Source organism: Drosophila bipectinata, chromosome 3L, assembly GCF_030179905.1.
Source record: "Drosophila bipectinata strain 14024-0381.07 chromosome 3L, DbipHiC1v2, whole genome shotgun sequence".
In the NCBI taxonomy this organism is placed as follows: Eukaryota; Metazoa; Arthropoda; class Insecta; order Diptera; family Drosophilidae; genus Drosophila; species Drosophila bipectinata.
The window spans coordinates 6,757,273-6,772,709 of record NC_091738.1 but is presented as its reverse complement, the minus strand read 5'-3'; the positions used below and the strand labels follow the sequence as shown (position 1 = coordinate 6,772,709).

Sequence of the window (15,437 nt, the reverse complement as noted above, 5' to 3'; positions counted from 1 at the left end):
ATCCGATTCTCAAGCGGAGTACCTTAAACGATTTCTAGATCGATTTGCCATCATTCTGCATCAAAATCCCGAGACAAAATATTTTTTAGATTTTTTGTCCATTTTTCCTGATGGGATCCCTTGAAAATGCGGTTTTCCCCTATAGGGTCCACTGTGATGGCTATACCTTCCCCAATTCTCATCCGATTCTCAAGCGGAGTATCTTAAACGATTTTTAGATCGATTCTCCACCATTCTGCATCAAAATCCTGAGACAAAATATTTTTTAGATTTTTTGTCCATTTTTCCTGATGGGATCCCTCGAAAATTGGGTTTTCCCCTATAGGGTCCACTGTGATGGCTATATCTTCCCCAATTCTTATCCGATTCTCAAGCGGAGTACCTTAAACGATTTCTAGATCGATTCGCCATCGTTCTACATCAAAATCCTGAGACAAAATATTTTTTAGATTTTTTGTCCATTTTTCCTGATGGGACCCCTTGAAAATGGGGTTTTCCCCTATAGGGACCACTGTGATGGCTATATCTTCTCCAATTCTTATCCGATTCTCAAGCGGAGTACCTTAAACGATTTCTAGATCGATTCGCCATCATTCTGCATCAAAATCCTGAGACAAAATATTTTTTAGATTTTTTGGCCATTTTTCCTGATGGGATCCCTTGAAAATGGGGTTTTCCCCTATAGGGTCCACTGTGATGGCTATATCTTCCCCAATTCTCATCCAATTCTCAAGCGGAGTACCTCTAACGATTTCTAAATCGATTCGCTATCATTCTATATCAAAATTTTGAGACAAAATATTTTTTAGATTTTTTGTCCATTTTTTGTGATGGGATCCCTTGAAAATGGAGTTTTCCACTATAGGGACCACTGTGATGGCTATATCTTCTCCAATTCTCATCCGATTGTCAAGTTCTGAAGATTTTTCGTGTACAAAGAAGATTTTTATTTTAAGCTTAAATTTTGAATAGCCCGCGTTATCGATATTCATCGATACCACAGTTGCACTCTTCAAACCGGAAGAGATTGAACCACCTTGCAGCGCCGTCGCCCTCGCCCTTATTTTTGTATATATTTTAAATTAAAAGGAGTGTGCATTTTAAAAATCTAGTGTTAAACGATAAAAACAAATGTTTAAACTTCAGATTTCCATGCGAAAAGGTTGGTTAAGCATAAACCGGTTGGGAACCGAATAATTGTTCCAAAGAACTAGTTCTTCCAGAGAGACCAGCGACTTAAACCCCACTGTTAATGTGGGGGATTCTCTGAGGCCAACAGTTTGGTTACACTAATCAAATCCAAAGGTACAACGTCGCGGATCGTCGTGCGTGTGTGTGCAAATGGATAAAATGCAGAGATCTAGATAGAGCAGCGCACAGGCAGTGGATATCCGGAATATGTTAGCCTGATCCGTCTGCGGACCGAACCGATTAAGACGTGACAAGAGTTGAGGCCGATTCGGAGCAGCCATAGTGTCGCAAGTCGAGAGTCCAAGGAGCCAGTCGAGACAAAGTGCATTTTCAGGGCGTGTTTGTGGCCCCCCGCACCCACTGGCCCGCTGGCCTCCCCCCCGCGAACACGCAGCCTCCCCCGTCCGTTGGTGGCGACAAAAAAAAATAAATAAAAAGCTTGCCCGCAAGATGCTGCAAATTCGCAATTCCACCTGAAAATCAACAGCAATCGACGAGCAGCAGCAGCAGCAGCAAAAATTTGCAAAACTTCCTTTTCTGCGTGTGTGTGGTGTGGTGTCTCCAATCTCCAATTTCCAATCTCTTTTTGTCTACTCCAAAACGCGCAGAAAGAGAGCAAAAGAAAATGTGTGCGTGTGTGTGCAAAGTCTGTGTGAAACAAAACGTAATGAAATAAGTTAAAGCAAAGGCAAATAATTGATTGCAAGTGCCAGCCGAAGAGAAAAAAAAAAATATATAAAAGTTTAAGGAGTACTACTAGTGCCTAGTACTAGTAATTGCAGAGGCCATAAGCCAGGAGGGAGAAGGAAGCAGGAAGCGCGAGAGAGAAAAGTGTACAAGTTGTTGTTGCTGCGCACGAGCGATAGCAACGGTAAAAACCACCCGACCGCCCACTAGATATGGGTGCTCAGCAGGGCAAGGAGCGGGGCTCGCACTCCGGCGGCGGCGGTGGCGGTGGCGGCAGCGGTGCCCCCGTCAGCTGTATCGGCCTCTCGTCGAGCAGCAGCCCAGTGGCCTCCCATTCGCCGCACTGCATCAGCTCCGGCAGCTCCAGTAACGCCCCCCTGGGCGGTGGATCCACATTGCGCGGCTCCCGCATCAAGTCCTCGTCCTCCGGCGTTAGCAGTGGGGCCGGTACACCCAGTGGCCTGTCCCAGCGTAGCGGCGGTGGCAACCACAAGGACTCCTCGAGATGTAATCCGTCCGTGGGACTCAACATCTTCACCGAGCACAACGGTAAGTTGGCAGGAAGCTTCACCATCTGCATGAAATTGTATAGACTATAGGGGGGGAGGGGACTGCGGCGGGGTGGGGGCATGCACCCCCCCAATCACTCACCTAAGCACCTGCTAACATGAAAGTGCATGCAGCATCAGCATCCCATTCGAGTGTAAATTTCATCATAAAAGTGCGAGGTCAGCAAGGAAGCCAAGGTCAACTAAAAAAAAAAAAACTAATTTTTATTAATTTTCTTATTTAAAATGTAATAAAAAAATTAAATCCTCATATTGTACATAAAACTGCATTCTTATTATCTCCCTCCCACACTCTTACTCTACTCTTCCCTCGCTCTTACTCTCACTCACTCACTCTCTCCCTCTCTTCATGGTGCTTTCCAATTGAGCCAATTTCTTCTTCCCATTGCTTCCGATTCCGTTTATATTGGGAATTATTGTTGTAGAAGGCGTCCCACACGTCGTCTTATTATTGTTATTATTATTGTTGCTGCCTGCCTGCCTGCCGGCTAGTTGGCATTTCTCTCTTTTTTTGTTTACGGCAGCGAGAAAGAGACAGGCGAGTAGAGCATGCAACGACTTGATGGAAATTCTATGTTGTTGCTATTGTTTGTGTGTCGCCGTCTGGGGCGGTTTCTGGGGTTCTGCTTCTTGCCACTTTTCTTCCACATCATTATTTATCCTCTATACTTCATCCAACATCCTGCACCCTTATCCATGTCCCTGCCACCCGCCCGCACAGTGGTTGAAATAACGGCCCACGCATCAGAATCAGAAGCAACAGCAACAAATACACTCGGTATTACTGTATGCAGCCACCCACCCCCATCACGTGCCACCCACCCCCATCTCGGACATCCCCCGCTCACCCTCACCCTTACGCACTCACGCACATTTTTATTTGCCATCTACTTTCGTTTGCTCTTCCTCCTTTCTAATACTTTCCGACTATTTGTCTTTTCAAGTTGCAACATTTCCCTTTTCTCCGCTCTTTCCGTTACGTCCCCTTGACTAATTTCTCTCCCATCCCATCTCCCATCTCTAATAGCTTTTTTATGTCCCTGTCGTCGATGTCCTACCACAATAGGAGCTCCCGTTGAGTGGGATTCTGGGTTCGATCTGAGATTTCAGACCCGGCTGCTGCAGGAAACCCATGTCAGCTTTAATAGTTTTTCCGAAAAAAGAAGAGGGTTTTCTTAATGGATTTTCTTGTAAAAATTAATAGAACACATCTCTAAGCTTTATAGGAATTTTTCTATAAGGGTTCGATATAAGGATTTCTCTTAAGGAGTTCTGAAAAAAGTGCTACTAAATGGAGTTTTTTGGTAAAAAAATATTGGATACTACACTAAGCTTTATAATGATTTGTATGTAAGGGTTTCTTATAATATATTTTATTATTAAGGCTTAAAAAAATTGCTACGAAAGGGATTTTCTGGTAAATAGGATTGGAACTGAACCCTAAGCTTTATAATAATTATTGTTTAGAGGCTTTATAAAGATTCTTTCTAAGAGTTCTGAAAAGGTTCTACAAAGTGTATTTGGATGTAATAACCCCGAATACATCAGAAATCTCTATATTATATATGTATGTATATACTATTCTTTGTAATAATGATTATATAAAGATTCTGTAAAATAATTTTCAAACTCCAAACCGAACTCTATAGAATACATATTTTCTCTCAGATAGCTCTTCGAACACATAACTAAGCTCTATAATAGTAGGTTCCATACAGGTTCTATATTATAATATCTCTGAAAGAGTTCTGAAAAGGTACTCCACGAAGTAATGTAATCTTAAACAATATGCATTACCAAGCTGTATAATAATGGTTCTATAAACATCCTAAAAGATTCTCTATAATCATTTCTTTGAAAGAGCTTTGAAAAGGTCCTCCAATTTGTATTCTCATATAAAAGACACCGAATACATTACAAAGCTCTATATTAGAGGTTCTATATAAGTTCTATGTAGGAATTCTTCTAAAAAAAAGTCTGAAAAAGTAATAAACCGTGTATTGCGACGTCTATAACCCGAATACCTTAGTAAGATTTATAAAACTACTACTCTATATTATAAAAACCTCTCCCTAAAGTCCTAAAAAGGTGCTCTTAAACGTTTTATCGTAATAAAAAACCGAAAAACAAGCTTTATACTTTATATATATATATCTCTATACTCTGCTCTATAATATAGCTTCATAATAATTAAATTCCTATATAAATATATTCCCCATTAGTCTATCTATTGACTTAAAAAAAACCGTTTTTCTTATCGCGGTCTTGCTTGGCAATTTGTAATCAATTACTTGCCATTTTTTATTATAATTAGTCGCTTGAGGGCGAACTCTGACTGCCTTAATCACAGCCCAAGTCGCTGATAAGGGCCTTATAAGTATATGTTTATATATATATATGTATATTCCACATGATATTGAGTCATCGCTTCGTATTGTTCGTAATTCGAATTACGAATGGGTGCCGATTCATCAGAAATCTGAAAATTGAAGCGACATTTTCCAGCCAAAGAGCTATTGTCGTGAGAGGCAATTTTCCCAACAACCCACGTGAAAATGTACAAACTATCTATCCAAACTATCCAACTATCCAAACCAGAGCTCATCCGAAAAAGGTCTGCAATAGTTGCGCTTCTCTGGCCGACAATGCAATTACAAAATTACAATGTAACAACAACTGTGTCTGCGACGCTAGATTACAAGCCACACAAATCCCAAAAAAATCAAAAAAAAAACAGAAACAGAAACGGAAAGCCCAACTCACCGCAATTGTCAGTTGCCGGTCGCAGATACATATATGTATGTATGTATGGATGTATCTATGTATCTGTCGGATGGGGGAAAGCCGCGCAACGGAACTCCAACTCAATCATCGTTGAGTGTGTGTGTGTGTGTATACGTGTTACAGAGGGCACTGTGGTGCGAGTTTTTATGAAAAATATATTTCAAAATTTAGAGATCTATAGCTCTATTATAATAGAACTATATCTATATATCTATCTATCTAATAAAACTTTAAACTATAAGATATAATAGCTCTCTGAAAGAAAGATCTTTATATCTAATAAATGATATATTATAATAGATCTTTAAAGTAAGAGATATAATAGCTCCCCTAATAGTAAAATCTTTATATCTTATAGATCTTCAAAGTAGGAGAAATAATAGATATTTCTAATATTTTTAACCAATCTACTTACCTTTGTACTACAAAGTTTGTAGTAGGCGTTAGTTCAGTTAGTTACTTGTGCTAGATATGGGGATTGTAATTAGATACTTTAGAGAGGGGGGCTAGCAGAGGTATTGGATTGTATATCGCTCTGGGAAAATACCAGAGAACGAACCGTAGGTGGTATGGATGTCATAGACGCCTCATTGGAGTTGCCAATTTACAGACCACTGCTCCACTCATCCAAGACCCGAGTGGAAGAGGAAGAAGAGGGAATTACACTGAGAGAAATTACTAGAAACTCTAATAATAATCAAAATATAATCCCTCATTCCCTCAGATTCCAATACCCAATCCTCCTTCTTTAGAGTCTTCACTGTTTTTGTCCATCTCTTTCTTGCTCAGTATAGCCATCTCTTTCGTGTGTGGAAATCTGAGAGGTGTGTGGGTCTGGCTTGACATGCAACCGGCAAATTATGAGCCGCGAGGCAAATTAACTTTTCACAAGGCTATGGAGCTTACCTGGGAGGTAGGTGGGCAGGGCAGGTGGCTAGCAGGTGACGCTCTTAAGTACAGAAAGCTGTTAAATATTTATTTAATATTTTAATGTTTCTCAACATAATTGTTGCCCAAAACCACTCATCGAAGGAAGGAGTTAGTTGAGAGGCAGGAACCACCTCCCCCCACATGTCAAAGGAAGGGGTTAGAGGCATGGACCTCCCCCCACATGTCATAGGCCTTGTCTCCATTACCACTTTGTAAGTATCTTTCTCTTTGGCGGCTGCAGTTTCTATTATTAGCCTCCAAACCGAAATCTGTGTGTGTATCTTCTGGAAGAATTCTTCACGCTCTCAGACAGAGATTGAAAGTTGAAGATTCAAGGGTTTCAAGGGCTAATAAAATACTAAAAGATCTCCAAGTCTCTTGTTTCAAATGTCACTCCCCTTGACACCCCTCCTAAGACTCTCAACCACGCCCCTGACTATTTTGCATGTGGCATGCACCTATAAATACATCCACACTATGTACATATATACATATATATGTATGTACATATGTATGTACTTATATCCGATCAGGCTCGTAAATCCTTTCGTGCCTTTCATTCTGTTTGGGGTCGTTTCCATGATTGCATTTCATGGCGCTTTGATGTTTTTTTTTCTATTTATTTTTAGACCAAAAGGCGCTACTGGAACTACTCCCCAATCCCCACTCCCTCTCTCTTTAGAATTCATGGCCTGTCATTCCAACGGGAGCTATACAGTTACTCCCAACAGCTGTTCAAATTCCAATCAGACTCTGGCAAACAGCTGTCCCCGCCCCCTTTCTAGTCTATTATTCCATTAGCCAGTCGAGCATTCCAATGGCCATTCCAATGGGGATATATTTTAATGATCTGTTTATATGGCCAGAGATCCATAGATCATCATAAATCTGACATTGCTACATATATATTCTCTTATTTAGGTGACATTTAATTAGCTTGATGCCTCAACTTGAAGTTGACTTTTCATTAAAGTACCACCACCCACCACCCACCCCCACCCACTAGTGACCCGCATTCTGGAGTTTCGAATTCCACCCTCCAGGAGCCCTCTCTTCTGCGGCTCATTGAAAATTGTTTGCATAAATTAGCCGGCTAGAAGAAGAAGAAAGAAATCGGAGGAAAATAAACATAATTTGTAAATAGCCAAGAGAGCTGGAAAATATATACATATATTTGGAGATATTATTTGGAGAGTATAACGGCAGCCACTAATTAGAAGTCAACAGAGTTTGGGGGTCACAATGATTGATTGATTGAATGATTGACAGAGCAAATAAATGTGAATATATCTTTATCGCATGGCTTCCATTATCCAAAATCGTGGGGTTATAGGGGGTCTTTTTATTAAATTCAGTGAGTTCCGCTAGAGAGGTAGGTAGAGACCTACCCAAACCGACCCAACCTGTCTCTCTCTCTCTCTCTCTCTCTCTGAGTGTTAAACAAGCCCCCAAGGTCAAATAAATCAGCAAATAAAACTTTTCACTTTTTTCTCTTTTTTTAATATTTATTTATTTACGTATATTATTATTATTTATGCTCATTGCACCCAATGCAAGGCTCAAATACTCAAATAAACAATTCTTCGTGGATTAAAGAGCAAATACAGCCAAAGGGGCCCTTGATAAGAGTTGGAAGAGTGATTTTTTTAATATTTTATGAATCACACAAAGGTAGTTGGTAGAGGGTTACTTAAAGGAGGGGAATAAAGTTAATATTTAGGGATAATGGTTTATTTTTAGATAAAAGTTTAGTCTTTTTATTGGGAGGAATAGAATATTATAGTAAGGTCTTATAAATAGTATATTAAATAAAAAACCTTATCGAGGTAACTTACCGGTGACGAATTCGCACCTCGCTCTCAAACTTATCTGATATCTTTTTTGGGGACGAAAAAAGTGACCATAAAGGTAGACACAATTACACATTTAAAACTTATTTTTAAAAGGCCTTTTTTAAACCCTTGAAAATTATTGCAAATTTTAAAAAGAAAATTTATTAATTTATAAATGAAGGCTTTATTTTGTATGAAATTTCTGAAGTTTCTGCAAAATAATTGAATTGCGGTGACTATTATACCTCTTAGATCTTAGAATCCCAAAAAATAAATCATCTTTAAATCTAAAACCCAAAAATCCTTTGTTAAACAATATATTTTCTTAAAAAAGAAAATATTTTAACTTTTTTTTAAAAAGATTTAAAAGTTTAAAACTAGTTTTTGGACAAAAAAAAACATGTTTTTCTTTTGTATTTTAAGCTATTAATATATTATCCAGTATTTATTATAAACTCAAGAGCATTAGTTCCTTAAAAAAATATCCCGAAATTGTGTAAAAAATTAACATACTTTGAACATTTAAATTTAATTTCAATTTAAATTCAATTTAACAAACTTAAAAATCAATCTTTTTAATATTTTCTTTTTAATCTTTTTCTCATTCTTCAATCAATATTTTTGTAAAAAAAAATTCTCAAAAAACTCTGCAAAGTTTTGAACTCTTACCGGAAAAATACCCATAACTTTGTCAATTTTTCTTCGATAGACCTGCCATTCAAACCTAATATTAACTCTTTTACTCATAACTCTTGGGTTTAACTCTTTTCTTAAGCCCCCTTTTCCCCTCTATTTTAAATTATTTAAGTTATTTTAGTTCAAGTTTCCTCAGTTCTCCTAATGCAGAAACTGGAAACCCGTTTTCTGGGCCTTGTCAGAGCCTCTCGTTGCATTTGAATCCATCATTGAGCCATAAGAACTACATACAAAGCTCCAATGCTCCAATGCTGCCCCTTTGTGTCGCTGATGTCGGTTTCAGTCTCTATCCCGGGGTCGGGTTGCAGGGTTGGATTGCAATTCGCTCAAATCACGTTCGCAATTGCAACTGTTAATGCGAGTTGGAGCCCAAACATAGTGGGCAGGTGGCAGAAAAAAATATACAAAAAGGGGAGTGGAGTGGGCACGTTCATGGCTTTGGATCTCTTCGACTTGTACCCATGGGTGTACCTACGTACGTACTATATACACCTTAAAGTTCAATCTGGCGAGATAGCGAATGGTGGCATGACATAATCTCCACTTGCCACCTGCAGCAGGTTGCCAAGTCACTGATTGAATTTTTTTGTGGGACTACAAGTCCCATCCACATCTCCAGAAGAAGAAGGTCTATAAATGAAGAATAGTCTTCCTTTCTTTCAAAAGCTTTCGAGAGAAATCCAAGTCTATTATTATTATTTTGTTATTATTTTCACCTTTGATTTCATTTCTTTTCTCTGATTTGGCCATTCAAGTTGGCTAATTGCAGTTTTCCCCCAGTCCAATTAGGCCTTGATTTCACTCTCTCGGAGAGATTCTATTAAGACTCACCGCTTATCAGTTTCTCCCCAAAAAACCCATTAATATAGACAGCTCTAAATATTTTTGTTTTTTTTTTTTTTGCACAAAACAAATTAAGAAAATTGCCAACCGTTTACCCCCCTAGAGGAGAAAGGGGAGACTGGAAGAAAGAAAGAAAAAGAAAAGAAAAAGCATGACAAATGCAAGTGCAGAGAGGACTGGAGAAACCTGTTTGCCTGTTTTTGCCGGTGGGGGTCTCCACACAAAGAAGTCCAAGTCTCTACCTCTCCCTCACCCTCTCTTCTCTCTCTATCTTGATCTCTCTTTCTTTTCCCCCCAAGGCCTTTCTTTCTCTGTCTTCCTGCTCTCAGCTGACCGGCGGCTTGGGGGCGCTCCCCGTTTTGTGGTCAGTGAACCGTTCTGCGAAACCCATCATATGACCCATCTATCTTTTTGCCCAAAACCCCAGCTTGTGATGTTAATTTTAACTAAACTGTTTTATAAATTTTTTTATTTTTTTATTTTAATAATTAATGCGATACTTTATTAATTTAATTACTTTGCCGGCTTTCGGGCGGCACTTCCTCTCCTTCCTCTTTACGAGTTTGTCTCTACACTTTCGTTTCTTTGCATACCCTTGAGGTCGTGGGGTCTGATGGAAGGGTGATCAGTTTAGAAATATTAGTTGAATATACTGAGGGTTGTGGGGTCAAGGGTTATAGGGATTTAGAGGACATAAATGTTGTATTTTTCATGGTATTTAGTATCTTAATTTGTTAAAAGTTAATAGAATTATAGTGTTAACCGAGTTTACAGGACATACTAGTAGTGCTTTTAAGTATTTAGTATTTCAATCTATAAAAGATTAATACTATTTTAGGTTTTACTGGTCATAATTGTAGTATTTTAAGGATAGGTACTTATCAGTATTGGATATACTGGAGAAACCCACAGTTACTGAACCCAATGTATACTGGATACTGGGTTTTACTAGAGTATTCTAAGGATAAGCACAGTAAAGTACTAGGTATATACATATATACAAGAAACCATTTTTTAAGGCACAGATAAATTGGAACCCAAAATACTGAGAAAGGTATCTGCAAGAGAGAGAGTATCTATCAGGGCTTACATGAGATACATTTCTATCGGAATATCTATCAAGGTTTATTAGTATTATATTGTATTAGAATAGGTGTTAGTATAGAAGTATAGGAATATAGGATAGGAGTATTAGTAAAGGAGTATAAGTATAGGAGTACATTAATAATATAATAGGAAAGGAAGTATATTGTATTAGTAGGATTATTTAGTATTTCAAGTTTCGAAACCCTTACCTAAACTAAAGAACCAAAAAGCCAGGGTATATAGAGCTTCGGTTAGTCAAAAAAGAGTCCTCCTTTCGCCGCCCGGACTCAGAAGTTTCATTCAGTCATTCATTCTGAAGTTTGTTTGGCCTTTGTCTGGCGACGTCTGTCAATTTTTATGCCGTCTGGTAATATTTAAACGACATCCACATCCGTGGCACGGTGGCTCTGTGGCTCTGTGGCACGACTGTCGTTTCATTTCATTTATAGCAATTGCACTTGCTTCCAAGAATCCAAGAATCCAGCTGAAAAGGAAGCAGCAGCAAAAAATCATAAAAAAAAGAACAAGACGAATGAATCACCAAGATGTGTTTTTGTTGGGCCGTCATAGAGATATGGCATCGGGTTCCTTAGTTGCTTCTCCGTTCTCCTAAGCTTTAAATAGTTTTCTTCTATTTTTTTTTTCCTAATTTTCCAAGTTGATTTCGCATTCTAGTCGCAACATCAAGATGGCCAAGGAAAACCTTTTTTTCTTCTCAAGAAACCAAGCAGATTTCAATCTTCAATCTTTTGAGTGAAATTTTGCTGTGGAAAACTTGGAATTGGAATTAAAATGCCTAACAGCCTGGGAAATGGAAAAACTAACTCGAAACTGATGAGTCATTAACTTCCAGTCTTATCAGTCGAGTTCATTCAACTTTTCCCAAGCAGGTGCCTCCTAAAAAGTGCTAAACTTTCACTCTGAACTGATTTTTTCGTTAATGAAACCAAACAAATCAAATTTAAAAGCAGCTCTCTTAATTGCTGACTCAATCAATCAATCATTTCCACGACGGCCCGACAAAACGTACCAGTTTTCAACAATTTTACACTAAAGTTGGCTGGAAAAAAGCACTATTTTCCCGCATCTCCACGCTCGACTTGCTTCAAGTGCCGAAAAACTAAAAAAAAAAAAGGAGGCTCTGGCTCTGAAAATAGAAAATCATTTGCTGTGAAAATGGTAATTATTATTGCAGACAGCCAAGGGTAGCGAGAAAAGTGAAAACTACTCCGTTTTCTATGATTTTGTTGCTTATTTTTCGTAATGATTGTAGTTGATTTTCAGTTTTTATGCGTAATTAGTACGTATGTATGACAATTTGTTGAAAAACTAATGCGGTAATATTCGGAACTCCATGATGTAAGCTCTAATGAGGCACTGAGAGAAATTAAATAATATTAATAATATATAGAGGTGGGCCTTAGAGAGATGGTCTATATGGTCTATAAAGACAAACCCTTTAGCTACAAATATGATAAAAGGTATAAGATATATAAACTATATAAGCTATATACCAACATGTTTACCAAAACCAAAAACTAAAAATAACTTAAATATGAAATATTATAGATTTTTTTTATTTTATTATTATTATTCATGGTATAATGATATATTAGAGATAAAACTGAAGGTAGAAACTGAAAAACTATGAGAAGAAAGGTATCTTAACACTATATAGACCTTTAATTAATGGTATTCTATAAGATAGAGACATTAAGATTAAATATAAAGATAGGGTTATAAAGAACCAGATGATTTTCTTAAAATACCTAATGAAACATTCATAATATTTGTATTTTAAGATTAATAATCATTGTATTACGTTTTATAAAAAATAGATCTAAGGATAGAAGGAAACTGAGAGGAATAAGATACATATCATAAAACTATATACATATGTATGTATATTTAGCTTAGAAAGAACCTTCTTTTTTTAAGATAGGGATACCTAGCCTTTATTTAATAATAAAATAAAAAGTATAAGGTGGGATATACATATTAAGAACTATTAGGAACTAGTTATTATGAACCCGATTTATAGCTATCTTGTATTTTTCTAAAAAATACACAATGAAACTTTCACAGTTTTTATATTTCATTATTATAAATCATTGTATAATGTATTATTGGAGATGGAGATCAGGGTAGAGAGACATATAGAGAAACAAGATATCTATCTATCTTCTATATCTATCATACATATGTACCTTACCAAGAACCTTTTTTCTTAAGAAGGTGGGAATAAACAGCATTTATTTAATACTAAAAAAGAAGGCATAAGGTATAATATATATAATATCTAATTATTAAGAACCCGATCTATAGATATTTTATAATTTTCTATATAAAAGCAATGAAACTCTCCCAATTTTTGTATTTCATTATTATGAACCATTGTATAATTTTTTATTAGTGAAAGATCTCAGGGTAGAGAAAAGCTGGCATAGAATGGCTATAGCTCCGGTTCCATACAAACAGCTGTCACCCAAAAAAGCGACAGCACTTTTTTTCCAAAAAAGAGAGGGGAAATTCGGTGTCATTATCCAGCAATTAGCCGGACAAATGAACGGATATGCGATGGACGTGCGATGAACCGGCGGGTTACGTAAAATGGGGAAATGCGACGACAATGACAATGATAGAAATTCACAAAAATGATAGGCGGGTATTTAGAAAAAAAAAATACAAAATTAATGAATGAAAGGCCATGCAGGAAAATGGCAGACATTAAAAAGCTTTTAGGCCCAACTGCCATAAAGATAATCAAATTTTGTTACGCCGAGTACCGAGATTACATTGATTTGGTGGGCGGGTAGGTGGAAAAATATTCAAACTATGAATATTCGTATGTATGTACATCTGTAATTATATGCTTTAACATTTAAATGGCACTTTGATCTTTGGCTTTTATTATTTCGGTAGCTTTTAATTGAGAAATTACGTAAATTTCAGTTGGGCGGGGGGACAAAGGTTAATTCCAAGCACGCTTTTGTTATGAAAGGGAGTTTCCCAAGGTACTATTTGGTAAACAATAAGAGCTTATAGGCCTATGGTTCCCATAGGTTTCTAGACTCCAAATTAGAAGAAAATATTTATAGATATTCCAGCATTGTATGGTGGACTTCCTCTTGTGGTTCTAGGTACTTTTCACTGACCCTGAGATACAGATACAGAATTCTATTTGTTTATTTAAACGAAGGGTCCAACACAGACACACTTTTATGGTCAAATGGCTTTTATCGCCTGCTCGAATTTATTATCTGGATAATGTGCCCTTGCGGAATGTTTGTGGAAACAAGCTCGGGAAGTATGACAAATGCCGCAACTCTCTCTAGGTTTTTTTTTTTTTTTGGCCATAAACAATAGGCCATAAAATATAAACAAAACAAATCCAAAAAAAAAGGAATAAAATCCATGAATGAATAATGAGGGGCATGTGTGAATTTTCCAAGTGCTTTGTTTTAATATTTTTGCTTTAAAATCTATCTAGTTTGATAGTAAAAATAAAGTATAATTCTAGACAAGTTCCACTACCCACAGTACACTGTTGAGTGAGTCATTCAGTTGACACTTGCAATATGAGATTCCGAGACTCGTTGCTTGTTTTGGCCAACGCGTCGTATGCTTATTTCTGGCCCTGTCCCTGTCTCGTCTTACCAGTTCTGGAGTTCTGGCTGCCATTTTCCGAGTCACTCCCAGTGCATGCCAATGACTGGCTGGAGCTGGCTGGCTGGCTGGTTTCTGTTTTTGTTTGTCTTTCTGGCCATCGTTGTCGGCAATTAAAAGTCAATTTTATTCACTCACTGACTGCCACTACTCACAGTTCATAGTAGTGTTCACAATGGCACTGTGGATTCCCTTAGTCACGTGATAATGATCCAAGGGGGGGATAACTTTTTTTTTTTCAAAGAAACTTTCCTCCCCTCCCAGCCATTCAAGGAGAAATTTTATAGCTTTGTAAACTTTCAGCAAGGACGAACAAGTTTTACCTTCAAAGGACATGGATCGATGGGACCTTCCTCTTACAAATTGTTACCTCTTTTTATAGAGGTACTCTTTATGGAAGTATTTTGGTTCTTTTTGGAAAGTAAACTTGGTGGAGAAGAGCTTTGTTTATAATTTGTTGGCTTTTTATTAAAAATTTAATATTGGATTCAGGGATAACCATGTGTAAGACCTTTTTCTTGAAAAGTATAACCTTTATAAAGAAGTACACTTTGGAAAAGTATATCAGGAATCAGTGTCATGGTTCTATAGGACTTTTTTCTTATGGAGTATAATCTTTATAAAGAAATACTCTTTCAAATGGCATATCAGGGAGCAGGGACTTGGATGAATGGTATCTTTTTTCTTATAAAGTATAACCTTTATAGAGAGTTACTCCTTTGAATAGGATATTTTTTCTTTTCTAGATCTAATATATCTCACTTATATCTAATAACTCTTATCTCTAATCAATATATCTCTAATAATCTTATAGATCTATACTGTATTTTTTAACTCAAATCGAACTTTTCTTATAGATTATAGATCTAGGATCTATAGAAATCTTTCTATAACCTATAACTTATCTTATGAATCATAGATTTAGATCATAGAATCTATATAAATCTTTCTATAACCTACTATAGACTTTAGTCTCGACTTTTTCTTGTAAAAGGGTATACGAATTCTGTCTTCAAAACCCCTTATAATACCCTCCTTTTACATGTGGTTTCTATAAAGAGAGTAATAAAGATATTATCTTTGGAATAGTATATCTTTTGTTATAGATTTCACTTCATAGATCTAGAATCTGTACAGATCTTTCTATGACCCA

At 37.0% G+C, this 15,437-nt stretch overlaps 1 protein-coding gene across 8 annotated transcripts in view; it reads left to right on the top strand.

The window, feature by feature from the left end:
• Nucleotides 1–1,274: 1,274 nt before the first annotated feature.
• Nucleotides 1,275–15,437, top strand: part of Abl (tyrosine-protein kinase Abl) — a 28,436-nt gene continuing 14,273 nt past the window's right edge. For all 8 annotated transcript variants that reach the window (XM_017232058.3, XM_017232053.3, XM_017232055.3 and 5 more), the window contains exon 1: nucleotides 1,275–2,427. In XM_017232058.3, the coding sequence (XP_017087547.2) occupies nucleotides 2,091–2,427 (337 nt within the window). In that variant the 5' untranslated portion in view covers nucleotides 1,275–2,090. The remainder of the gene's footprint in view (nucleotides 2,428–15,437) is intronic.